Here is a 25,793-nt window from a genome sequence, read left to right as displayed (position 1 = left end):
TTAAAAAAAAATTGATTATTCTGAATAGGCTCTCCAGCCCACTCTCTACCTCCAATTTCTATTCAAACTTTTTTGCATTTAACATAGCTTAAAAAATTTTTTTTGATTGCCCAATCACTTTACCAAATTCTCATTAACTCAACTAATTTTCTAGATGAGTTTCCTAGATTTTCAAAGCACTCATATCATCTGCAAATAATGATTCTTTCTATATTTATACTGTTTTCATTCTCCTACCTTACTGCATTAGCTAATACCTCAAAAACAATGTTGATGGACGCCTGGGTGGCTCAGCAGTTGAGGGTCTGCCTTCGGCTCAGGACGTGATCCCGGAGTTCTGGGATCAAGTCCCACATCGGGCTCCCTGCATGGAGCCTGCTTCTCCCTCTGCCTATGTCTCTGCCTCTCCCTCTCAGTGTCTCTCATGAATAAATAAATAAAATCTTAAAAAAACAATGTTGAATAAAGGTAACAATAAGCATCTTCACTTTACTTCCAGTTTTACTGGAAATGCCTTCTGTATCTCACCATTTTACATTAACATTAAATTTGATAGTTTGTTATGTTTGGGTAGTCTCCCTTCTATTGCAGTTTTATCTTTATTAAGATAAAAGACTTTATTAAGAATGACTGCTAAATATCCCCCAAATGCTTTGTCATCTGTTAATATTTTAAAATAATTCATTTAATAATGAATCATGTTGACAGGTTTCTTAAGATTCCCATTTTTATGTTTCTGAACTAAATCTTTCTTGGGCCTAATGGAGTTATTTTAAATGAACCGCTAGATTTAATTTACTCTTTTACTTGAAAATCTTATACACTCCTCAAAACCAATCTTTAGGTTTCCTTTTTGTACTACCTTAAGGATTTTAGCATGAAGGTTACTCCACCATTATAAAAGGAATGGGGAGCGTTTTGGAACATTTCCTATTTTCTAAAAATGATTAACAGGGGACGGCTGCGTGGTCAGCAGTTGAGCGTCTGCCTTCACGCCCAGGGTGTGATCCTGGAGTCCAAGGATCCAGCCCCACATTGGGCTTCCTGCATGGAGCCTGCTTCTCTCTCTGCCTACGTCTCTGCCTCTCTCTCTCTCTCTCTGTGTGTCCCTTATGAATAAAAAATAAATCTTTAAAAAAAATTTTTAATTAAAAAAATAAAAATAAAAGATGACTAATGGAGTAATTATGTGTTTTCCAAATAATAAACATTTGCAAAGGGGCACCTGGGTGGCTCAGCAGTTGAGCCTTTGGCTCAGGTGGGGTCCTGGGATCAAGTCCCACATCGGGCTCCCCACGTGGAGCCTGCTTCTCCCTCTGCCTATCTCTCTCATGAATAATTAAATTTAAAAAAATAAAAATAAACATTTACAAAGAGCTGGTGTATTTTTAATGGTAGTATTTTAATGGCTAAGGGGCTTGCCTATTATTATCCCCAGACTAGCAACCCCCAACCTCAGAAGAATTTTCCAGGCTTCCCTTAATGGTTGTTCTAATCCAGCAAGAAGACAGGAGGGGTAGGCAGGTGCATTCAGGCATCCAACTTCCTCAAAAGCAGAACCACTTCAAATAAAATACTACTTTTCCATTTCCTGGAATGTCCAATTGTCAAAGTCACCACCTGCCTTTGGTGCTCTGCTTTCAGACAGACTTGCAAGTCAAGAGTTGTCTTCTAAAGCCATTAGTAAATCATCCCACATACATTCAGCCTCTAATTATAACAACCTACAACTCCACCTTACTGCAGGTTTGGGTTTGTGGTTCTATTTATGCTTAAATTGTTTTTCTGAATTCATACAAGGGAGTTAACAGAAGGAGCCAGGGAGACAGGAATCTTACTGAATTACTCTTCTAAAGTTACCCTACAACCTTGAATAAATGTCTTTTAAACTCTGTTAAGTTTCATCTTCTTTAGCTATAACATAGAAACAATAGCCACTTGGTACAGGTTTGAGGATGACAGGTTAAAACACCTTAGGCAGAGAGTCTGGCTAACAATGCAAACATTATTTGACAACAATGGTAACTTTTAGCTCCATGTTAAACAAATCTGTCATGCTCTGATTAACTTAACCCTCTGTCCCTTCTTAAAACTCTCAAACAGTACATGTGAAATATATACACACATATATATATGTATGTGTGTATATATATGTATGTGTGTATATATATGTATGTGTGTATATATATATATCCTCCTTTCCCTTTTGCCCACAAAACAATCACACCTACATTGCAATATAGAAAGAATTCTCTCTGCTTAAAAAATTAACTTGTATGCACCACGAGATCAAATTTGGATGCAAATACATTAGGCAAGATGGGGTAGGGTTAAGCAATTTACAGATCAATAAATTAAGGCACTCGTCTAAACGGTTTATAAATCTGAAGACAGGGGATCCCTGGGTGGCTCAGCAGTTTGGCGCCTGCCTTCAGCCCAGGGCGTGATCCTGGAGTCCCGGGATCGAGTCCCCACATCAGGCTCCCTGCATGGAGCCTGCTTTTCCCTCTGCCTGTGTCCCTTCCCTGCCTCTCTCTCTCTCTCTCTCTCTCTCTCTCTGTGTGTGTCTCTCTCATGAATAAATGAATAAATTTTTTTTTAAAAATTTAAAAAAATAAATCTGGAGACAGATACCTTTTTTTTGAGACATTTAAGATCCTGTTCAAATAAAATGTATGTTATATTGCTCTAATTAGTATAGATATGAGCACCGAACACATGCATGCTCAAAATACAATACAAAACGTATCCTACAAACTAGTAATTGATCAACTTGCAAGTACAGTACAATTTAGGAGAGAAACTAATTTGCTCAGCAAGAAGCAACTGTTCAGACATTCATAGAACTCACACAAAGAGTCTGAAGTGCAGCAGAATATGCCACCTCAAAATATGGCACTTTGGTATATTGATTATTTTGAGCTGTGGGCACTTGAAAAACAACAAATGCAAAAAGCAGATTTCTCTGGATTCTCCCTTTAATCTGCCTAAACATAGATCCTCCGAAATAAAACTGAATTGGGGGAGATCCCCTCTCTAGGGGATTCTACAAGGGAAGGTTGACCTTTATTTATCACGGGACAGGAGATGGATACCACCATCCAGACAAACTTAGTCACAAATATTGTACCTACCCCATCCAGTCTTGCAAGGGCCCATTATCTTTCCTACAAGTCACTCACTCCCCAAGGCACCTTGACCCCTTTCCCTATTTAGATGATATTTAAACCTAAATTCTAAAGCTACCTCTGAGTTACTCAGCTCTGGGTCTCTCCCAAGTATACGCGATGTATATACGTCAATCAACTTCTGCTTTTGTTACTCTTTTATTATAGGAGTCTCAGCAAAGAACTAGAAGAGCAGAAGGTAAGGGTGCTGATAATACGGAGTCCATCGCTGCCCCTCTTATCTTGGAACTACATGTTCCAACACCTTGGAGATTAATATCCGTACCTCAGAAATGCCTGCCAAGGAAGGCTGGGATGGGTTTTGGCTTCCCATGAATCTCTTAGAGGTAACAGCCTTTCCCCTTCCTGATGCACAGGTGGTGCCATAAAATCTAATTAAAGATTAGCTTGATTAAAGGTCAATTAGGTGCATGCCTACCCTCTGAGGTACATGGGAACTGTATGATCTCACTACCATGCCCTTTCTTTTTTTTGTATTTTTTTTTTATTGGTTCCATGCCCTTTCTTCCTGTCCTTTCGCTCCATAAAATCTGTGGGCTATAGTCTGGACTTTGCAGAGAATAACTACACAGCTGCCATGGATCATTCTCTGCCCAATCCTGTCAGTCAGTGTCCCTGAATAAAACTCTGTGTAAACCTATAGAATGGCCTACTTTGATTTAGGGTCACAAAGTACCTTCTCAGTTTGGGGGGGGGGTAAATTTCCTTCCCTGGAAGAGGATTTACCTTCTTAACCAATTATACTTAAAGCTGTTTAGGAAGGTATAATTCAAGTCAATAACATATTATTAGTTGACTTAAAAATGTTATCTAGAAAACATAATTACCTGATAGCAGTCTCCTTTAAGATTGTCTAAGACGTCGCCACATGTTTTCCGCATGTATTTCTTACATCCATCAATCACCATTTGGTCGATGTTCAAACAAGTCAAGGAGAAATTTATCCTGAATTTGGATCTACTAAAGAATTCTGAAATAATATTTTAAAGAAAAAGTAAGGGCACCGGGGTGGCTTAGTCGGTTAAGCGTCCAACTCTTGATTTCAACTCAGGTCATGATCTCAGTGTTGTGAGATCATCCCCTGTATTCGGCTCGGCATGCAGTCTGCCTGAGATTCTCTCTCTGCCTCTCCCTATGCCCCTCCCTGTGCGCACACTCTCAAATAAATAAATAAATAAATAAATAAATAAATAAATTTTTAAAAAGATTTTATTTATTCATGAAAGACACAGAGAGAGAGGCAGAGACACAGGCAGAGGGAGAAGCAGGCTCCATGCGGGGAGCCCGATGTGGGACTCGATCCTGGGACTCCAGGATCATGCCCCGGGTCAAAGGCAGGTGCTAAACCACTGAGCCACCCAGGGATCCCCAATAAATAAAATCTTAATAAAGTAAAATCAAATCTTAAAAAAAATAAAGGTAAGACAAACAAGGTTTACAACACTAATGTAGATATCAGATTTACTACAAAAAAAAAAAAGAAGAATGAGACCATGATTTCATTTTTATACCAAGGTCACTCAAAAAGAACTAAATTTTCTCTTCTCGTGAAGACCTTTCAGAAAGTGCTAAGCAGTAGACACAAAACCAAGGTTGCTTTCTCTTTTTCTCAACTACATCATCTCTGCTGCTTTGTTTGTAGCCACATAAAAAGCCTATTGGTTAGCCAAACTGTGGAAGGAGCCTCAGTGTCCATCGAAAGATGAATGGATAAAGAAGACGTGGTCTATGTATACAATGGAATATTAATTACTCAGCCATTAGAAACAACAAATACCCACCATTGGCTTCGAGGTGGATGGAACTGGAGGGTATTATGCTGAGTGAAAGAAGTCAATAGGAGAAGGACAAACATTATATGGTCTCATTCATTTGGGGAATATAAAAATTAGTGAAAGGGAATAAAGGGAAAGGAGAGAAAATGAGTGAAAATATCAGTGTGGGTGACAAAACACGAGAGACACCTAACTCTGGGAAATGAACAAGGGGTAGTGGAAGGGGAGGTGGGGGGGGGGGTTGGGGGGGTTGGGGTGACTGGGTGACGGGCACTGAGGAAGGCACTTGGTGGGATGAGCACTGGGTGTTATGCTAAATGTTGGCAAATTGAACTCCATTAAAAATTTTTTTTAATTTTTAAAAAGGCTATTGGTACTAAATGGAAATGTTTGTTCAAGGCAGTATTTATAACGCATTTGCCTCATAACAGTAACTGGAGTCTTAAGACAAAGAAGGAGGAAGAAAACGTAAGAACCCAATTGAACTTGATCTCCAAAGGATATCTCTACCATAGTGACCATCTTTGGTTTCAGTTTGACTATTTCACATAATATGCCCCCATCTCCACCCCCGAGAATCAGTACATCTTTGCCACTGTAATCTTCTTTTCCACTGCCCATGATGGCCTGGGTATATGCCAAATCACTCTCCGCCAGATCTAGGGAGGAAAAACAGGTACAAAATGGTTATTCTACCCAAACCCACACTGTAACTGGACTCATCACACTAGAAAGTGCTGGAATCTAGTCTAAAAGGCAATTTTTTTTTTCATTTTCAATCTTCAAAAACTAACCATGTGCAGAAGAGGTACTTTTTTCTTTTTTGATTGTGGACTTTTCATCAACCCTACTCATCTGACACCCAATACAATATATTACATACAGATACCTTGGTCGGTAGGGGAAAAAAATTCAGTCTTGAGAATGTTCTGATATGCTAATTAAAAACAATTACTTCTTTTATTACATGAAATATGACATCTAAGAGTTGTTCCAAATAATAAGAGAGGAGAAAGTTAACCAGGGTTTAGGGGAAACAAAACTGGTCAGGAGTTGCTAATTGTTAGCACTCAATAGCGAGGACACATGGGTTCATCATACTATTTTTGTCTACTTAGGTTTGAAATTTTCTGTAACAAAAAAGATTAAAAAAATAAGCAATCATATTTTCTTTATATACGTATAATCTAAATACTCAACACTAAGAATACTAAGAAAAAGGAATTATTAAGACAAAGTTTTCATGATTCTGCTATAAAACATCAAAGCCTGGGGCGTCTGGGTGGCTTAGTTGATTACATATTCGGCTAGCTCAGGTCATGATCTCAGGGTCGTAGGTCAGAGCCCCAGGTTCAGGTCCAGCTCTGCCCTGAGCAGTGTCTGCTTCCTCTGTCCCTCTGCCCTTCCCCTTGCTCATGCATTCTCTATCTTTCAAATAAATAAAATAAAATCTTTTAAAAGTCAAATAACAAAAGAAAACATGAAAGCCCAGATAATCCACAGGTTAATAGGACATAAATATTCCTTTCAAAAAAACAGCACTGCCAAGGACAAACTAGGACAAATCCATAATGGTGGTATTTGTCAGGAAAGCACCACAATCTAAATAAAAAACACTGTCACTTTGCCATGTGTTTGGGGTAGGGATGGAATACTTACTAACATCCCCACTAAGGATGAGAATATTTCCAAACTGCTTCGAGTGTAGAATTTTAATGTTCTGATAAGGTGAATCTTCATCATACACCACTTCATCTATGTCATACTCAACCAGGCGACCATCAGCAGTGGGCCAGTATCTGTCGATGGCCCCTCCTCGAACTATGGGTGGTAATCTGGAAAAAGGGAAAACAAGAATGAGCCTTACAGAGGAACACTGCTAATGGTAATGCTGCCTTGAAAGTGAACCTGGAGGCGGCTCAGTTGGTTAAACGTCTGCCTTTGGCTCAGGTCATGATCTCAGGTCCTGGGATCAAGCCCCGTGTTGGGCTCTCTGCTCCATGGGGAGGCCTGCTTCTTCCCCACCCCACTCCCACTGCTTGTGCTCTCTCTCAAATTAATAAAATCTTTTTTAAAAAAAAGTGAATCTGGAGGGGCGCCTGGCTGGGTTAGTCGTCAAGACCATTCATCCCTTGATCTCAGGGTTGGGAGTTCAAGCCCCGGGTTGGATGTACTACTTTAAGAAAAAAAAAAAAAAAAAGCAAACCAGGAAGGAGTGTACCAAAGCAGGTCACATGACCTCAGGCCAATTCCTGAATAGTATACAAATCTGAAGCTTGAGCTTTCAAGCTCTTTAAAATCTTTAAAAAAAAAAGATTTTATGTATTTCAGAGAGAGAGCGTGTGCGCGCACAAGCATGAGCAGGGGGAAGGGCAGAGGGAGAAGCAGACTCCCCACTGAGCAGGGAGCCCAACACGGAGCTCGACCCCAGGATCACGGGACCACGACCCAACCCAAGCTGAAGGCAGAAGCCAAACCAACCAAGCCACTCAAGGACCCCAGCAGGAATCTCTTAAGACTGCCTACACAGCCACACTGCCACTACCACATTCGTGCAAGCGCACATGGATGTAATACCATCATCTGGTACAGAATCCATATTCAAATACCCCCACAACTGTCCCAATCATGTCATTTATAGCTGTTCTGCTTTTGAATGAAGGATCATATGCTGTATTTTGTTTTCCTTTCTAACCCTCATTTCATCTAGTAGGTTTATCGCCCTATGTGTTTCAATACATCTCAGGAAGTCCAGACCAGGTATTCCGCAGAAAATCCCTAAGGTGGATTTGCCTGAAGATCTCTTCATTAAAGTCAGGTTGGCATATATTTACACAAGCATCACCATCAGGGCCAGAAGATGTGTGCATGTCCTATTATTAGAGATGCTAACTAAATGTGACCACTTGGTTAAAGTGGATGGCATCAGATCCCTCCATTTGCAAAGGTACATTTTCTCCCTTTGAAATTACTAAGCAGGCTGCCGAATGAAGGGTCTGATCTCCCAATAAACCTCCAGTAGTGGCTTTGGCATCTAGACGATTCTTGCCTGAATCAATTATTACTAGAAGGGGACTGCAAAGTGATGATTTTCCCACTCCCTTCTTTTGTAAATGCTCAGTATTTCAGACGTGAATGTATTAGAAACTACCAGCAGAGGACACTAAATGACAATGAAAACCAGACCCAGAAAAGGGGGTTGGCAAATCTAACAGGAACACAAAATGAGAACTCGCTGCATACAGAACACAACTGCATCCAAGTCACGTGTTCTCAAACACGGTGGTGTTCAACAGTAAAACAACTGTATGCTGAGATCTGCTACCTCGGACTTGCTGTAGTGAGGAGTCTGCCCTCCCACTCACCTGTTTCCGGGAATACAGTCTGAACCTGCCCTACTGAAGCTTCCTCTGAGCTAACACTATTAACTATAAAGAACACTAAGATCGGGGTGCCTGGGTGGCTCAGTCGGTTGAGTATCTGACTCTTGATTTCAGCTCAGGACATGATCTCAGGGTCATGGGATAGAGCCCCGACTCTCACTGGGTGTGGAGTCTGCTGGAGATTCTCTCTCCCTCTGCCACTGTCCCTCCCGATACTTGCACTTGCAAGCACACTCTCAATAAATAATCTATTAAGAAGAAAAAAGGACACTGAGATTTACAAAGCAAATTTCCATGAACTCTCATTCAATCCTAACAACTCCTGATTTAACCACTTTTCAAGTGAACAAATACAGCTGCTGGAATGTTCACAGACCAGAGGTTTGTTTTGTAAAACGTAGAGCTCCAAACAGGCAATACCAACCACCTCCTCCACCATCAGCAGCAAACAGAACTTGGGAGAGGCCTCTTCTGCCCCTGGCTGATGGTTGGCGGGTGGAGGGAGGTGGGAGAGTAAACCACTTGTGACATTAGATGAAGGTGACAAGTATCAAGTCATGGGTTTTGGGATGCCTGGGTGGCTCAGTGGTTTAGCGCCTGCCTTCGGCCCAGGGTGTGATCCTGGAGACCCGGGATCGAGTTTCCCATTGGGCTCCCTGCATGGAGCCTACTTCTCCCACTGCCTATGTCTCTGCCTCTCTCTCTGTGTATCTCATGAATAACTAAAATAAATATATCTTTAAAAAAAAAGTCATGGGTTTTCAGGGGAGGAAACCCATCCTCCAGTTGACACTCAGCCAGCTAGACACAATTACTAACTATGCACAAACTCAATGAAAATAAATATCCATTTTCAACTGTGTCACCAAGTGCTAAAGATCTCTTTCTTTGATTGCAACACAATGGTTTATAATTTTATTTCTTTTTTTTTAAGATTTCATTTTTAAGTAATCTCTACACCCAACATGGGGCTCAAATTCAGGACCCTGAGACCAAGAGTCGCATACCACAGTGACTGAGCCACCCAGGCAGCTCACAGCACAGTGGTTTTTATTTTTATTTTTATTTTTTTTTTATTTTTTTTTTTTTGCACAGTGGTTTTTAAAGACTGGCCAAGAAACAAGGATCTCTAACGGGTTGAGGAAGCCATTGATCTTGATGAAGTACTCCTCCTCGCATGAAGTGCATCTCCTTGTCATGGGCTATAGGAGATACTCTGGAGCCCTGCACAACTCTGGCTTCAACGTTCACTGCTAAAAATCAAAAATGACTCAGAAAGTCAGAATACATCCTGGGTCTCACATACACTGCGTCAACTGTGACATCTCCCTCACCCCCAAACCTCAACAAAACTTAATGGATGTAAGCTTATTCTCCTGGTTTCTTTCTTTTGAAAAATAGAATACAAAAATAAACTTTCTAATACTGAAAATTCAGATTTAACTCACCAGCCACAGGGGAATACTAATTTCAGATAATGTTATAAGTTACTGTTAATGATAAAATTTCTAAACAGGTCATTCTTCAGACAGAAAAATGGCACCATCCTTGTCCTTTTGAGGCCAAACCAAAAAGCCTGCCATCGAGTATTCCCAATAACTTCTTGACTCCCTCTACCCTAATTTTATGAAAAGATGTAAGAACAGGGACATTGCAAAAGCAAGGTCTGTATTTTGAACTGAAAATCTGAAGCTTAACTGCACTCTCACTTATAAAACTCCTATTGCAAAAACAAAGACTTCGGGATCCCTGGGTGGCTCAGCGGTTTAGCGCCTGCCTTCCGCCCAGGGTGTGATCCTGGGGTCCTGGATCGAGTCCCACATCAGGCTCCCTACGTGGAGCCTGCTTCTCCCTCTGCCTATGTCTCTGCCTCTCTCACTCTCTGTGTCTCTCATGAATAAATAAATAAAATCTTAAAAAAAAAAAAACAAAGACTTCTCATGAATCCTGAAATCTATAAATGCTTTCCATCTATTTACTTACTCCTAGAAGTAGCCCCAATAAAAAGCAAGACCAAGAAAAATCAGAGGCATTTTATCTATCATCGAGTTAACACATTTCAGAACACAGCAGGAATTCAAGTTGGTGCATAGATGAAAAACTGCAAGCACGGAAAGATGACAAGTCCAGAAAAGTGTGTGGGTGTAGACATGTTTTTAAGGACAGGGAAGAGGGAAATTTTAGAGCTGAGGAAATGCATACTGAAGTTAGGTGGGGTAAACAAATCTAGGTGCTCCGACAGATTCCAACAAAGCAGGTAAGTTGTACACTGTTAGGTTCGTTTACCAGCAGTTTGCTGCTTTCTACCCTACCAGAGATTAACCAACCTTCTAGTTCTCTTACATCAGTCCTGGAGCTTTCCTATGGGCTGATGAAACTACGCATACTGAGCTATTAAGTCCTTCACATCCTAGGTCTTGCCAAAACAAATTCTATCTTCTAGAAAGTGTCAACGACGTAAATCTGTATTCTGGTTGCTTCCCTCAGTGATGGCTCATAGTGTGTGTTCATACATTTTGGTCTTGTTTGAGTGTGAGGCACCCATTAGCTCAGTCAGTCTACCATGTTGCTGGAAGCGGACGCTACTCCGGGAAAACACCACCATTCCAATTATTTTACCAGTGAAATAAATATGAAAGGACATTGAGGAGTGGACTTACCGCTTCACCCGCCCAGTACTGTCCTGACTCAATTCTTTCATTCTTTCTTCTACTTTGTTCAAAAGCTACAATTAAAAGAAAAGAAGTCAAGGGCTTATAGAATAAGCGGAGTGGAACAGCTAAATTTCCAGAAGGCTCAAGCCACTGTAACAGAGCTGTGTGATACTCCCGTCCTCCTGCATTCCTACAGCAGCCTCCAAGCCTGGCTCAGTTCCACACCCACACCAACTAGCCCACATGGCGCTGACCTAGCCTTAGTGTAAGTCACCAGCAAGATAATGGGGACAGGAGAGAACCTAAGGATAATGCAGATATCACATCCTGCTTAAAGGTTTACATTCCATCCAATGGAAAGTAAAATTACTCAGTATTCAAGCAGTCGAGGGAATGATGGCAAGCCAGGTTCCTAACAATTGAGGAACCACTGTTTTTCTTCTAAAATCACTTATCTGTTGGGAGGAAAGTTTAAAGTTAGCTGGGAGATCAGCAATTAAGCAAAATCATTTTATCATTAAAAATATGAGACTTGATGATCCTCAAATACTTATAATTACAAGTAAATAAAAATTAGATAAATAAAACTGAAAACCAACACTGTCAACTTCTTGGCCTTGCGAATCACCATCATAACTCTGAAGATCCAACAACACCAATCCATGTGGGTAAATTCTCAAATTGGCAAAGCTACAAAGGAAAGCATAATTTTAAGGTTAGGAACTGTATCATGGCGTTCAAAAGAAAAGACACCAATCCACCCAATTAAAAGGAAAGACCATTGTTCTTTTTGTCCCTAAGTTACAAAGTTAACCCTTTTGCTTTCTTAGGAGAACCTCTTAGGGGTGAGGGAGTCACCAATCATTTAGGGAAGATTTATACAGTCACCTTATGCTAATGTTTTCATACATAACAGGTTCTTGGGCCCAGAAAGTGATTTAGCAGCAAGTTCTGTGAACCTGATTTTTTCAAATGTATATATATATTTTCTATATATATATATATATATATATATATATATATAAATTTTTAAGTAAACTCCACTCCAAGTCACACCCCTGAAATCAAGAGTCACATACTCTACCGAATGAGCCAGCCAGGTGTCCCTATGAACCTCAGTTTTAAGAATATTCCCTGGCACATGATCCGGCCAGGTTTAGTAACCACGGCCTTAAAGTGAAGAGAGGGTAAGAAGCACAAACTAGGTACTCCCAATTAACCTTCAGAGAGTTCAAACTAGAGCCGTGGTTTTCTGACTGCAAGCAGGTAGTGGTTAAACTGATTTAGCTTGGGGACTGCAAACCAGATCCAGCCTGCAAGACATTTTTTTGTAAAGCCTGCAGACTAAGAATGGTTTTTACATTTTTTTAAAGATTTTTTTTTATTTATTCATGAAAGACAGAGAGAGAGAGAAGCACAGAGGGAGAAGCAGGCTCCACGCAGGGAGCCTAATGTGGGACTTGATCCTGGGACTCCAGGATCACACCCTGAGCCGATGCTCAACCACTGAGCCACCCAGGCGTCCTGGTTTTTACATTTTTAAAGAGTTGTTTAAAATACAGAGAATGTGACAGAGACTCTTCATGGCTCCTTACCGAACAAGCTTTCTGACCCTTAATTTAGTGGGTCAGCACATTTTTCTTAAAATATCAGAGTGTATCACATGCAATAAAAGTCAGTTATCTGGAGAAAGTATTGTTTCTATCATAAATGTGTATATGTACTGTAGAGACACAGACGAGTATGCACGGGCTTATAATATAAAATTACTTCTTGGGGAACACCTGAATGGCTCAGCGGTTGAGCATCTGCCTTTGGCTCAGGGTGTGATCCTCGGATCCAGGGATTGAGCTCCCCACCCATCAGGCTCCCCATAGGGAGCCTGCTTCTCCCTCTACCTATGTGTTTGCCTCTCATGAATAAATACCCTTAAAAAAACTATTTCTTGGTAGAAGTCATAGTTAAAGAAACATTTGAAAAATACTAAATGACAAGAATTCTATTCAGAGTACAGGCTGTGTGCTTGGATTAAAAAGTAAACACTAGTAGTTAATTTCACCTTCAGCCTTTAAGTGGGCCCCCCCCCAATCAAGTTCAGGCCCAGGAGACCACAAATCATTTACACCTGAATGTGCCTATCATCCCTTCCCCCTCCACCACCATCAGCACAAAGGACAGGAGCTGGGGAGAGGGAAGGGTAGAAAAACATTAACCTTAACCACTTGGATGGTTCTAGCGGTGTCCTCTGTCAGAGACCTCCAAGAACACAACCGATGCTGGAATTTAAGATCAAGTACCAACTTCAAGAGAGTAAAACCAGAAAAAAAAGAGACAGGAAAAGTTGCAGGGCGGGTGGGCTGGAGAAAAGGAAAAAAAGGTGGCTGAGGACCAGGGCCTCAGCATCACAAAGTGGCCATTAACCAGAAGAAGTCAGGCCAGAAGCAGGGTGCAGTTCCCCTGGTCCACCTGAGCTGGTGCCTGGTCGCCCAGGCAGGGGTAGATAAGTGAGGTTTCAGGACAGGTACCATGGGGATGGGTCCCAGTTGACCAAGTGAGAAAAGAGGGAGACCAAGGTTGAAAATAAGTTTTTAAGCGTGTCAATTTTCATTTTCTGCTTTCAGAAGCAACTTCTAAACAGCTCTTGTCATCCAAAATTCTGTTCCAGGAAGAATGCTAGGCCCCCCAAACAACTGGAAATGGTGTCAAGAAGTGAGGTAGAGAGGTGGGTGGGGCCGGGCTACAAAGGCAGTTTAGTTAGGAGATTCTAAGAGAATCAAGGCTTCAGAGAGCCTGCCGGGGTGACAAGGTGACATGGTTCGATTTGCTGTGGTTCCCAAAGGATGGACCACATCCAGGACAGCAAGAGATTGTGGCAGGCAAGGTGGAGAAAAGAGGCCAGGACAGAGAGGGGCTGAATGCAAGCCTGCAGAGCTGGAAGGATAAAGGACAGCTGCAAACCTCTACTTCCAGGAAAGGTGCTAGGGGCTGGAGCATGGAGGAGGGTAGGTTGGAGGGTTTGGTGGTGGTGTTGATTTGGAGTCACGCTTGAGGAGGGAATCATTTTAGATATATCTGAGGTATCTGCTTAATACATACGTGGAGATTTGCTACATAGTTGGAAATACAAATCTGGGTTGGGGAGAGAGGAGCCAGGAAGACTCCGGGAGGCATTAAGAAAGAGAAAACCAATTACCCCCCCCCCACACACATGGGGTGGGGCACGTTGACTTATAAAGAGAATAACAAAAGGGGGTGCTCAAAAGTAAAAGTTCCCCTCATCTTCCAGCATTGCCTTCTGGGCTTCAGTGAGATCCTGGGGGGTGGTTATTTTTCCTTTTAATAGAAAAACAAGGGAGAGAATGTGGGACACTAATGAAACCATGTGGAATTCTAGTACTTTGTACTCATTGGGGGAAATGGAATTAAAGCCATTGAAAATACCCAGGCGTTCACATGTGAAAATTAACAGTGCCAATTATGAAGCATCTTACTAGTTTTACATACTAAACCAGTCTAGACAGGATACAAACCTAGACTTAGGAAAGTGCAAAGAGCTCAACACTCCGGGGTCTTCGATTATTGGTCAGTTCTCAATTTAGATTTCCTTTCCTAGTCCCAGAACACACTGGCTCTCATCTACATATTGATTAGGTAAAGTCTAGATAGTCTATAAAGGTCTTAAGGAAAAGAAAAAAACTTGAAACTGGGTATCTTGGATCCCCTCAGCTTCCTGTCAACCTCCCGGTAGACATTCTCATTCTGCACTTGACTACAGTCCGCATTAATTGCTAATAACTTATCATGGTGAGGTCCACTGACCAGCAGCATCAGCACGCCCTGGGAGCTTGCTGAAAATGCTATTTACAGTGCTGCCCCAGAGCTGCTGCATCAGAAACTCTTGGAGTGGGGCCCAGGAATCTGTTGTGACCACGTCTGAATTGTGGCTTGCCAGTTCACACTGCTTCTGCTGCCCAGGGGTTCTGGGACCTGGCCACACAGCAGAATCACCTCGGCAGGGGGGAAGGGGTGCTTTGGAAAAATATTGATGCCCAGTGGCCTCAACCTCTGGGAGAGTGACTGGGGTAATGGCCTCTTGTGAAAGCACTCTTGGGAGAGTTCTACTGTGCAGCTAGGGCTGTGAAACACTGAATTCTAGCCACCCACCCCCGCAACAAAATGTCACTGAGAAAATAAGAATATCTGGATACTAGCCCTCCACCCCCCTTTTCTGACTGGCCCCTATCCCCCAAGAGCTGACGTGCTCAAATCTGAAGGCCGCCTCACCTGCCATTTTTGTTTATGTAGGTCGCTAGATAACCATGGTCTTGCCAGGTGTGCACCGACTCCGTCATCCCTTGCTCCTGGAAAATGGACTGGAGGCCTTTTAGAATGGTCTCGCCATCAGCTGGAGAAGAGGAGACAGAAGGCAAGGTGGTCAGGATGAAACACATTCCAAAGGAAAGCCAATGAGGCACGGTTTGAGGACTGAACTTTTTAAGAAAACCTGAACAAAGAGTTGCCAATGTCACTCACACCCGTGACGAGAGGCTACACAGATTACCAGGTAACACAAGAAAGACACCAAAAAAAAAAAAAAAAAAAAACCAACCACAAAATAATTGTGTCATGGATGCAGACAGGTGTTCAGGCAACTAAACAATGTTTAGTCTAATCAGAAATCAAAGAGACGCAAATAAATGAGCTTCCATTTTAGAGTAAAGAAGTTAATGAGGATATACAGTACTAGAAGGGACATGTCCACCCGCTGTTGATGGGTATTCTAAAGGACTTCGAAACTTTTGGCTTTATGCTCCAGGTATCTCGCAGTAAGGCTGGGTTGTTATTATAATAGGAAAAAATAAAGGGGGCCACTCAATCATACATTTCTAAATGGTAGAGACTGTCCTTATGGGACAAGGAACTCCTTGTTCTCACTCCGCACTGTGACCCCCTCCTTGGCCAGTCGCCCATCTTCCCCTCTCCCTCCCACCCACCGCCAAAGTGGAGCTCAGTATCACCTGTAACAATGGGTAGGACTTCGGCCAAGGTTATAGAAAGTGCATTCATCTCTGCAGGGTCAACTAAAGCCAGAAACTTCAAGTACATCCAAGATTATGACAGAGGAGAGGCAAAACGCAGTTTGGTCCCCTGTAGTTCGATCTGCCTGCCCCTAACTGCCTGAGAAGTGTTAAGGCAAAGAACTGAGATGGGACAAAAGGAATTACTCTGTACCGTCCCATGAGCCCTCCACGGGCCGGTGCTTTTTCCACATGACGGGGAAAAAACAGTGTGGGCTGCAAAGCATCAAAACGAAGAGTATGTACAAAGAGTATGTCTGTGACCTGAACCCAGGCAAAAGGAAAAAAACATTCACAGCTGACCGCAGTGTGGTTTCTCAAGAAAATCACACTAGAATTTCTTCCATAAACTAAGTAGTGCCAATGCCTGGACTAGAGGTTAAGATTTTTTTTTTTCACCTTACACAGAATCTATCTCCAGCAATGTCTGGAACAGTGTTCCGAAGACCTTCCAGAGCACAGGGAAGAATGAAGACCACAAACTGGGTTCGGAGGCTGACGTAGACAGCAGATATGTCTTATTCTGACAGGCAACATCTTAAAAATCTAAAGTTAGTTGCCACTTAGAGCCCAGACTTCACCTATCCCCACTGTACTGGGTGGAACGGTGGCCCCCAAAAAGATATATCCACATCCTAACCCCCAGAACCTGGAAGCGTGACCTGATTTGGAGAAAGGTTTTCGCAGATGTAATTATGGACCTAGAGATGAGATCATCCTGGATTATCCAGAGGGGCCTAAATCCAGCGACAAGTGCCCTTATGACAGACAGACAGAAGAAGAGACACAGGGATAAAGAGGAGCAGGTGAAGACAAAAAATCAGAGACTGGACCGCTGAAGAGCCACAGGCCGAGAACACCAGAAGCCACCAGAAGCTGGAAGAGGCAAGCCAGATCTCCCCTAGAGCCCTTAGGAGGACCACGGCCTGGCCAACAGTGTTTTCGGACTTCTGGCTTCCAAAACTGGGAGAGAATATGTTTGTTGTTTTAAGCCACCCAATTTGTAGCACTTTGCTCTGGGCTCTGGTGACTCACACACCCTCCAAAATGTGTTATTTTCAACTTCACTAAACACCATAGCAAACAGCGTGGCCCAAGGGGCGGGAGGGCATCCTTTTTTAATCCTTCCAGTCCCTGAATGTGGATGGAGCTATTAGGACGGTGCAACCAAAAGGCACGGACACCACTTAAAACCAAACCAGATGGGTGTGCAGCCCCGAGCCCCCCAACAGGAGCAGGTGGAGACAAGAGGGTCACGACCTCGAGACCGGTAGGAGGCAGGAAACAAAGGGACCTCACACTTCTCACGGCCCCACCGGCTGGGGCTCGCCCCCACGGCGGGCATCTCCTGGAGAGGGCAGCCCCCGGGAGGCCCGCGGAGCCCGAGAGCACCCCGCGGGCGGAGCCGCTGCCAGGGCGAGGCCGCTCGCCAGGGACAGGGCGCTGCAGCAGAACGCACAGCCCCCGCCAGCGCAAGCACCGACTGACGCGACGGGTGACCGTGTCTCATGTGCCTTCGGGAAACTCATTTGGCAGAAAATAGCCGGCTTCACTATTCTGAAATTGGTTTCAGAACTTAAAAAGGGGGGAGCCTGAATTATACCCTTTGAGTGATACTCGGTTGTAAGAGAGAAATCCACTCCCAAAAAAAAAAAAAAAATTTCCAATTTTAGGGACGCCTGGGTGGCTCCGCGGTCTAGCATGTGATCTCAGTCCCGGGATAGAGTCCCGGTCGGGCTCCCCGCGGGCAGCCTGCTTCTCCCTCTCTCTCTCTCTCTCTCATGAATGAAATAAATAAAATCTTCAAAAAACAAAAATTCCGATCTCAAACTTCACAAAAAGAACTGATCTTACTCAGTGTGCTTGTCAACTGAAGCCTGGCAGGGCCAAGCCACCGTGGTGAACACGGGGCGCCCGGCACGCCCGACGTGCACGTATCCCAGCAGTCCTTGCCCTGAACAGGAAAGCCACTGTGTCATTATTCAATCCCTCCTTGGCTAGAACAGATGTTTTCTGTTTTGGAAGTGTATAAAACAAATCATCACTCCTGGTAAACGGCCTCAAGACTGGGTTCTGTTGGCACAGTACACCAGGGAACACAAGTCCCCTCCGCTGGTGAGGGGGACAGCCCACACAGGGCCACCCTGCAGGTCACTGGCCAGGCTGCACAGCGTAGGAGCACCTGGGCCCCAGGGCTGAGCCGGGGCGAACTATCTCCTGGGCCAGGAAAAGGGGTGGCTTTGTCTCCTACAACCCCTGACCCGGCCAGGGACAGCCTGGCAACCGCCCCCTTTCTAACTGGCACCAGTAGCAGAAAAGCACCGATGGGGCTAATGGAGGCCCTCCAGTCAGCCTTCAGATGGAAGAAAAACACATTATGAAAGACCCGCTTGAGAGTTGTCACTTATTTCTATACTATGGGCTTGCTCCTCAGGTCAGAAGAAATCTGCCAGGTCTGAATGTTATTTCTGGCTGTCACCGCCACCTGGTCTTTTGTGGGCACTGGACATGCCCAGCCCTGCGGGGCTACAGGGACCGTCCCCCTTCTACACTCTCCTCCTGTCTTCTTGTCCCCCACATTGCTCCCGGGCCTGAGAGAAGACTCCAGCAAAGGGCTCCAGAGCTAATCAACTGCCCAATAACTCTTTTCCAGAACCAAGGTTTGAAAATGAAAACAAAGCCAAAGACATGAGCTCCGTTAGGTTCAACAATGTGGCTTGCTTGGTCATCTTGATCTCAGGGGCTCAATAAATGCTTTGTGGGTAAATGAAAATTTATTTCAGCTGGCTAAATTCATCATCCATATGGCTAGATCTTTGCAGAGTTTCCAGAATATCTAAACCAGTGGTTTTCAATCCTAGCAGCACATTATAATTACCTGGGGAGTTTTTAAAACCAGTATGTCACATCCTAGATCAATTAAATAAAAATCTGCGGGTAAGAACCAGGCATCAGTATTTTTCAGAGGTCCCTGGGAAATTCCAATGTACAGCCATGGTTGAGAACCACCGAGCTAAACCACTAGATACAAGAACAAGAAATCCCCACTATTTCCTAACTAATTACACTCGAGTCACCCAATGGTTATAGAAAATGTTAAAATGGGTCTGAAAAAAGCCCAAACTCCTTACTAACAACAAGTAGCCTAGGACGTGCCCCAGAAAATGCTTTGCAGTTATCCAATTTCAGTCTTCATGCCTGTCTAGTAGAAACATGTAACATGACCAAACAAAACGTACTTGACTGTATCAGGGTTCCTCAACTGCGATTGACAACATACGGTGTGAAAGAGTGTCTTGTCCCTCACAGGTCTTTGGCAATCCCAGTCATACACACAAGTAGGTAGTGCCCCCTTTTGTTAAAAAAAAAAAAAGACACCCCCACCTCCCAGGGGCAGAAGTGGGGCGGGCAATACAATTCCTTGAGAACTACTAGATACTCCACAGGAGTGAAAATAAGCCTTAGGTCAGAGCATACCCAAATTTGGAAACACAAGACTGCAATGTCATAAATGGCTGCAAATCAGAAAATTTGAATTTTCTTTTATTGGTGTTCAATTTGCCAACATATAGAATAACACCCAGTGCCCATCCCATCAAGTGCCCCCCTCGATGCCCGTCACCCAGTCACCCCCACCCCCCGCCCACCTACCCTTCCACCACCCCTTGTACATTTCCCAGAGTTAGGAGTAAAAGACAATCACAGGGCTTTCAAGGGGGCAAGGTAATCCAAACTAGGCTAACAAAACTTCTTAGAAAACTCTTAAGGACTTCACTTACCTCGATTTTGACCTCAAACTTTCTAACTGACATGCAACTAGTATGTGACTAGTATCTGACTCAGCCTTGCAAAGCGCTCAGCAACACAGTGACCTGTCTCCAGGGCAAAATGTGTCCTTTGTCCGTTAAATGACTCAATGTCCCCGTTTCCAGACCATTGCCCACTTTGTGTTTATTCAACAATAACTTAAAAAGAATTAACTTGGAGGTCTGGTCCAAATTAAATGTACCACTCCCAAAATAAAGAGAGGGATGAAAAAAGTGGGGTGGGGGTGGCACAGGGAATGAAGGCCCAAATTTCATCTCCCTGCCTCATTTTCTCCCAGAGATCCATCTATAGGCCGCTCTTGGGAGGGCTCAGACTCTGACCATCAGCTCCATCCAGATGGCTGAATCCCAAATCCATATGGAAACTGTGTCCTGCCTAATTGCCTACCACACTGTCCCAGTCAAGTCTGAAATTGGACTTGGGCTTCTTTACTCCCTCCCCAGATGTTAATACCCCTGCCACTATTTAAAATTCCCATGATGCTCCCCTTGAAGCTTCTCCCACAAATCACCCACCACAGCCTTTCTACCTACCCAAACTCACTTGGCCAAGTACCCTTGCCACCCATATATGTCATTGCCTCAACCGTAAGATGGAGATAGCACTCTGCAGGGTTCCTGTAGGGAATGGGGCACCAGTGTTCCTTCCCTCCATCTCTCATGGTCTGGTACTGCCATTTAATCAGCACTCCAGGGCAGCCCTGCATGGAGCCTGCTTCTCCCTCTGTGTATCTTCCTCTCTCTCATGAATAAATAAAATCTTTAAAAATAATAATAATCAGCACTCCAGGCCCGCCTGGGTGGTTCAGTGGGTTAAGCATCTGCCTTTGGCTCAGGTCATGATCCTAGGGGTCCCTGGGATGGACTCCCACATCAGGCTCAGCTCAGCGGGACGTCTGCTTCTCCCTCTCCCTCTGCCCTTGCTCATGCTCTCTTCTCTTCTCTCTCTTCACACACATACAAATAAAATAGAAATAATAACCAGTGCTCTTTAAAGGGAGGCAGCCCCGAGTGCCTAAGCTCCATGGAGTAGCTGCACACACCCAGGCTTACTAGCCCAACCTGGGCAAAAGGGGGGGGGGGGTGGTGGGAGGGAACAGGGGCTCCTGGGTGGCTCAGTGGTTGAGCGTCTGCCTTTGGCTCAGGTCGTGATCCCAGGCTCCTGGGTGGGTGATCCCAGGGTTCTGGATCATCCCGCACATCAGGCTCCCCACAGGGAGGGAGCCTGCTTCTCCCTCTACCTATGTCTCTGCCTCTCTGTGTCTCTCTTGAATAGATAAAAATCTAAAAATGGGGGGGGGGCACAATGTGCTTCAGTTATACATATTCCCACTTCTTTCTTCCATTTCAAGTAGTGGATAAAATGCAGTAACCTTCTTAACATGGTGATTTCCAGTAGCGGCTGCCCTGAGGGAATAAGCAATTCTCCCACATCCAGAAAAAAACAGAGGACCTCAACTTGCACATTTCACTCCTTTCCAACTTCACAAACTTGAGCAAAGGAAACTTGGGACAGAGTGTGCAGCAGTCACCCCTTGTGCAGGACCATCAGCCTGCCCCGCCACGGGGGCCACCGGGCCAGAGCTGCACTGGCCTCCCCACACCCAGAGGGCAGGAAAGTGCGATTCACTCACATTCTGGCAGCATCTGGGTCATGAAATTAGAAGACAAATTTCTATCCTTGCCAAGCATATCTTTAACTAGGACTGGAAATTCCACACCTCCCCTTCAAGCCCCTGGCCGGTTACCTTGCTTCCTAGTTCTCCCCACGATGGCCCAAGCTATTCCATCACCAAGAGGTCCATCATTCCTATCACTGCACCATGCCCAAGCGGTGAGTGAAGCCCAATGCTGGCCTCCTTCCAGCTCGCCCCTCCTCCACAGACCCTGGTATCTTTTGAGTCCCGAGCCCCTCTCCCCCAAAGTCCGAGCCCCTCTCCCCCAAAGTCCAATTGTGCCCTGATTCACACCCCCCACCTGCCCCTCCTTCCGCTTGATATCCAGGTCAGGGACCACCCCCTCACCCCCTCCTCCCTGAGAGCTGGGCTCCCCTGATGGAGAGTGGCAACAGATACACCAGCAGCTCACAGCAAGGGGACATCTGGACTCCAACACAGTTTGAAGCCATTCAAGTATCTGCTTGAGGAACCACCCAGATGTCCTAATCTTGACAGTGGTGGTGGTCACAGGACTGTATACATTGGTCGAAACTCAGAAGTGTACACAAAACTTCCTCGATGTAAATTATATCAAGTTTTAAAAAATCTGTTCCAGGGATCCCTGGGTGGCGCAGCGGTTTGGCGCCTGCCTTTGGCCCAGGGCGGGATCTTGGAGACCCAAGATCGAATCCCACATCGGGCTCCCGGTGCATGGAGCCTGCTTCTCCCTCTGCCTATGTCTCTGCCTCTCTCTCTCTCTGTGACTATCATAAATAAATAAAAATTTAAAAAAAAGAAAATTAAAAAAAATAAAAAAATAAAAAATCTGTTCCAGGGACGCCTGGGTGGCTCAGCGGTTGAGCGGCTGCCTTCAGCTCAGGGCGTGATCCCGGGGTCTAGGACTGAGTTCCACATTGGGCTCCTTGCAAGGAGCCTGCTTCTCCCTCTGCCTCGATCTCTGCCTCTCTTTCTCGGTGTCTCTCATGAATAAATAAATAAATATTTAAAAAATTAAAAAATCTGTTCCAGTTACCACCACCACCACTGGCATAACTGCTCTGAGAGTAACAAAATAGCACAGCATTCCTTATGGGCTCCCTCTCACCCGCATGGGTGCTCAGAAGTGCCTGAGGGTGTAAGAACATCATTTGAACTCACTTGGAATACGCTAGATGTAATCAAAAACATCAGTGTTGATAGGCAGCAAGTCTAGATTACTGCAATCAAGTGATATACAGAGAAAGCATATTTCACAAGCAAAAGGAGCTTAACACTTAAAATTGTTAAATTTTTTTCATCTTTAAATTTTAACAAAAGGTCTGTGCATCGGGAGACTTCTCAGACATTCAGAAGCCTAACATTCCCAGAGAGTAAAGTGAAGGTCAAGCAGGTGGTTCCTCGGGCTCTCTTACTCCGACAGCTTCATCTTCAATTTCCCACGTCCAGTTCTTTTTACAACAGCTGCAAGACAATTAATCCCACAAAACCCAAGACAACAGCAAAGTTCAGAGCAGCAGGTTTCACAATAATCGAAAAGTGGAAACACTCAAACTGTCCATCAAGCTATAAATGGATAAGCAAAATGTGGTCTATCCATACCATGACCTATTTATTCAGCCACAAAAGGAATGCAGTACTGATACTTGCTACAACATGGATGGCATGATGCTAAGTGAAAGAAACCAGTCACAAAGGACCACATGTTGTAGAATTCCATTTATATGACATAGCCAGAAAAGGCAAATCCCTAGACATAAAAAGCAAATTACTGAATACCAGGGACTTGGAGGAACAAAAGGCTGGGAGGAATGGGAACGATGGCTAAGGGGTACAGGTTTCTTTCTGGAGTGATGAAAATGTTTTAAAATTGTGGTGATGGGTATCCCTGGGTGGCTCAGGGGTTTGGCGCCTGCATTCAGCCCAGGGTGTGATCCTGGAATCCTGGAAACGAGTTCCGCGTCGGGATCCCTGCAAGGAGCCTGCTTCTCCCTCTGCCTGTTGTCTCTGCCTCTCTCTCTCTCTCTCTCTCTCTCTATCTCATGAATAAATAAATTAAATCTTTAAAAAATAAAAATAGGAGATCCCTGGGTGGCTCAGCGGTTTAACGCCCGCCTTCGGCCAAGGGCATGATCCTGGAGACCCAGGATCCAGTCCCACACCGGGCTCCCTGCATGGAGCCTGCTTCTCCCTCTCCCTCTGCCTGTGTCTCTGCCTCTCTCTCTGTGTGTCTTTCATTAATTAATTAATTGATTACTTAATAAAATCTTTTAAAAAATAAATAAATAAATAAATAAATAAATAAATAAATAAATAAATAAATAAAAAAAAAAATAAATTGTGGTGATAGTCACACAACTCCAAATGTACTGAAAATTACTGACCTGTATGAACTGGATACCTTAAATGAGGGAAGGGTGTGGCACAGGAGTCACCTCAATAAATCTGTCTTCAAAAATCCCAACACACACACTGAACTTTTAGATTCTCAATTACTATGAGGTAATCAAAGGGACAGAAAGTTCCAGAAGTCAGTTGCTCCCCTTCAACCAACCATAAGCCAGGCCCCAGGCACCAGGTTAAAGGGGCTGCAATGGGCATTCTCTTCTACCCATCCCCACTCCCCACCTGTCAACCACTAACAAGTGTTTGAGCAGCTGCTATGTGCAGGCTCTGTCCCTGGCACTGAACATGGCTTTCATGCCACGAATGCACATCTGCAGCCAGTCTCAATGCCTCAGTTCAATCACAATGGCAATGTACAGAGCAGCCACTACAGTTAATAGCTGTGTATCATGTATTTGAAAGCTGCTGGGAGAGTGGCTCTTAAAAGTTCTCATCACAAGGGAAAATATTGCTTAACTATGTGTGGCGACGGATCTTAACTAGACTTCCTGTGATCGTTTCACAAGACATACAAATATCAAATCATGTTGTACACCTAAACCCAATGGTTTATGTCCATTATACCTCAATTTTAAAAAATTCTTTTACATTTAAAAATCAGGGATGCCAGGGTGGCTCAGTGGTTGAGTGTCTGCCTCAGGGCGTGATCCCTGAGTCCTGGGATCGAGTCCCATATCAGGCTCCTTGCATGGAGCCTGCTTCTCCTGTCTCTGCCTCTGTCTCGGTGTCTCTCATGAATAAATAAAATCTTTATAAATAAATAAATTTAAAAATCATAGCAGTGACATGGCGCCAAAGAACACAGAAAGGGCCAAATGAACAATTGGGAGGGCTTGTTTACAGAGTTTTTTTTTCTTTCTAGAAAGCGAGAGAGCAAGTGTGTGAGAGTGAAGAGAAGGGGGAGGGGGGAGGGAAAGAGAGAATCCTAAGCAGAGTCCATGTCCTGCGCAGAGCCAGATGTGGTGCTACATCTCACGACTCTGAGATCATGACCTGAGCTGAAAGCATGAAGAGTCACACGCTTAACCAACTGAGCCACACAGGCGTCCCAGAGCAGTTTCTGATGTTCATACACAAGAACAACCAAACCAGGAAAAATCAGCTACAGAAAGAAAGAAAAAGACCTACTGACGCTGGATTGACAGCCATACAACACAACACAGAAATAACACCCAAGCTCTTTTCATGCAAGTGCGCATTAAGGAAAACCACATGGGACTGTTTACAGTACCAGCCACAGGGACTATTTCTTAAAACCCACATTACAGTATACTAGGCGTTCTGTAAATGTGTTGCTAATTATTTCACTGCCCTGCCTTTCCTTCCCCACTCCAAGAGCACAGTCAGAAAGGCATTTCCCATCACCCCCAACACCTAACACCTACTGGAAAGTGGCCAGAGCCCCCTTCTACTTGAATCTAAGCACTTAGGTCTCTCCATGAGCCAATCCCCTCAGAACACTGAAGAAGGGTTCATAAAAATATAATTTATGAGACACAATCCTAAGCCCTCTTTAGTCTGGAACCCAAACAGCAATGCAATCTTGTACCCTCTTCTTCCTGGTAAACTCGTTTCCCCCACAAGACTAGAGTCTTCAAAGCAGCCACAACCCACAAGCCTCAGTCAGCCCAGAGAGGGAGGCACCCCCTTGGAGTGCTCATAGAGCTCTAACTCTCCAGTCCTCACATCCTGACCAAGCCCACGTGGGAGGCTAAGCATGAGTTATAAAGAAAGGCACAGGGAGGGGAGACAATGCAAAGGCCTGGCTTTCACTTGGGGAGAAGATTGCCAATTTTGGCCATGAGATGAGAGGCATCTGGCCACCTG

At 44.2% G+C, this 25,793-nt stretch overlaps 1 protein-coding gene across 6 annotated transcripts in view; it reads right to left on the bottom strand.

The window, feature by feature from the left end:
* The window catches only part of SMS (spermine synthase), a 55,041-nt gene that overhangs the window by 14,376 nt on the left and 14,872 nt on the right, over window positions 1-25,793 (bottom strand). For 4 of the 6 annotated variants that reach the window (XM_038587064.1, XM_038587058.1, XM_038587062.1 and 1 more), the window contains exons 2-7: window positions 15,285-15,405; window positions 11,600-11,690; window positions 11,007-11,071; window positions 6,623-6,798; window positions 5,468-5,622; window positions 4,016-4,105 (exon numbers count right to left, since the gene is read on the bottom strand). In XM_038587064.1, the coding sequence (XP_038442992.1) occupies window positions 4,016-4,105; window positions 5,468-5,622; window positions 6,623-6,798; window positions 11,007-11,071; window positions 11,600-11,690; window positions 15,285-15,352 (645 nt within the window). In that variant the 5' untranslated portion in view covers window positions 15,353-15,405. Of the gene's footprint in view, window positions 1-4,015; window positions 4,106-5,467; window positions 5,623-6,622; window positions 6,799-11,006; window positions 11,072-11,599; window positions 11,691-15,284; window positions 15,406-16,018; window positions 16,122-23,944; window positions 24,038-25,793 lie in introns of those variants that run through there. The other 2 variants (XM_038587063.1, XM_038587061.1) reach the window with 2 other exon arrangements.

This window comes from Canis lupus, chromosome X, assembly GCF_011100685.1.
Source record: "Canis lupus familiaris isolate Mischka breed German Shepherd chromosome X, alternate assembly UU_Cfam_GSD_1.0, whole genome shotgun sequence".
Classification (NCBI taxonomy): Eukaryota; Metazoa; Chordata; class Mammalia; order Carnivora; family Canidae; genus Canis; species Canis lupus.
The sequence above is the reverse complement of the archived record's forward strand: the minus strand, read 5'-3'. Positions and strand labels throughout refer to the sequence as shown.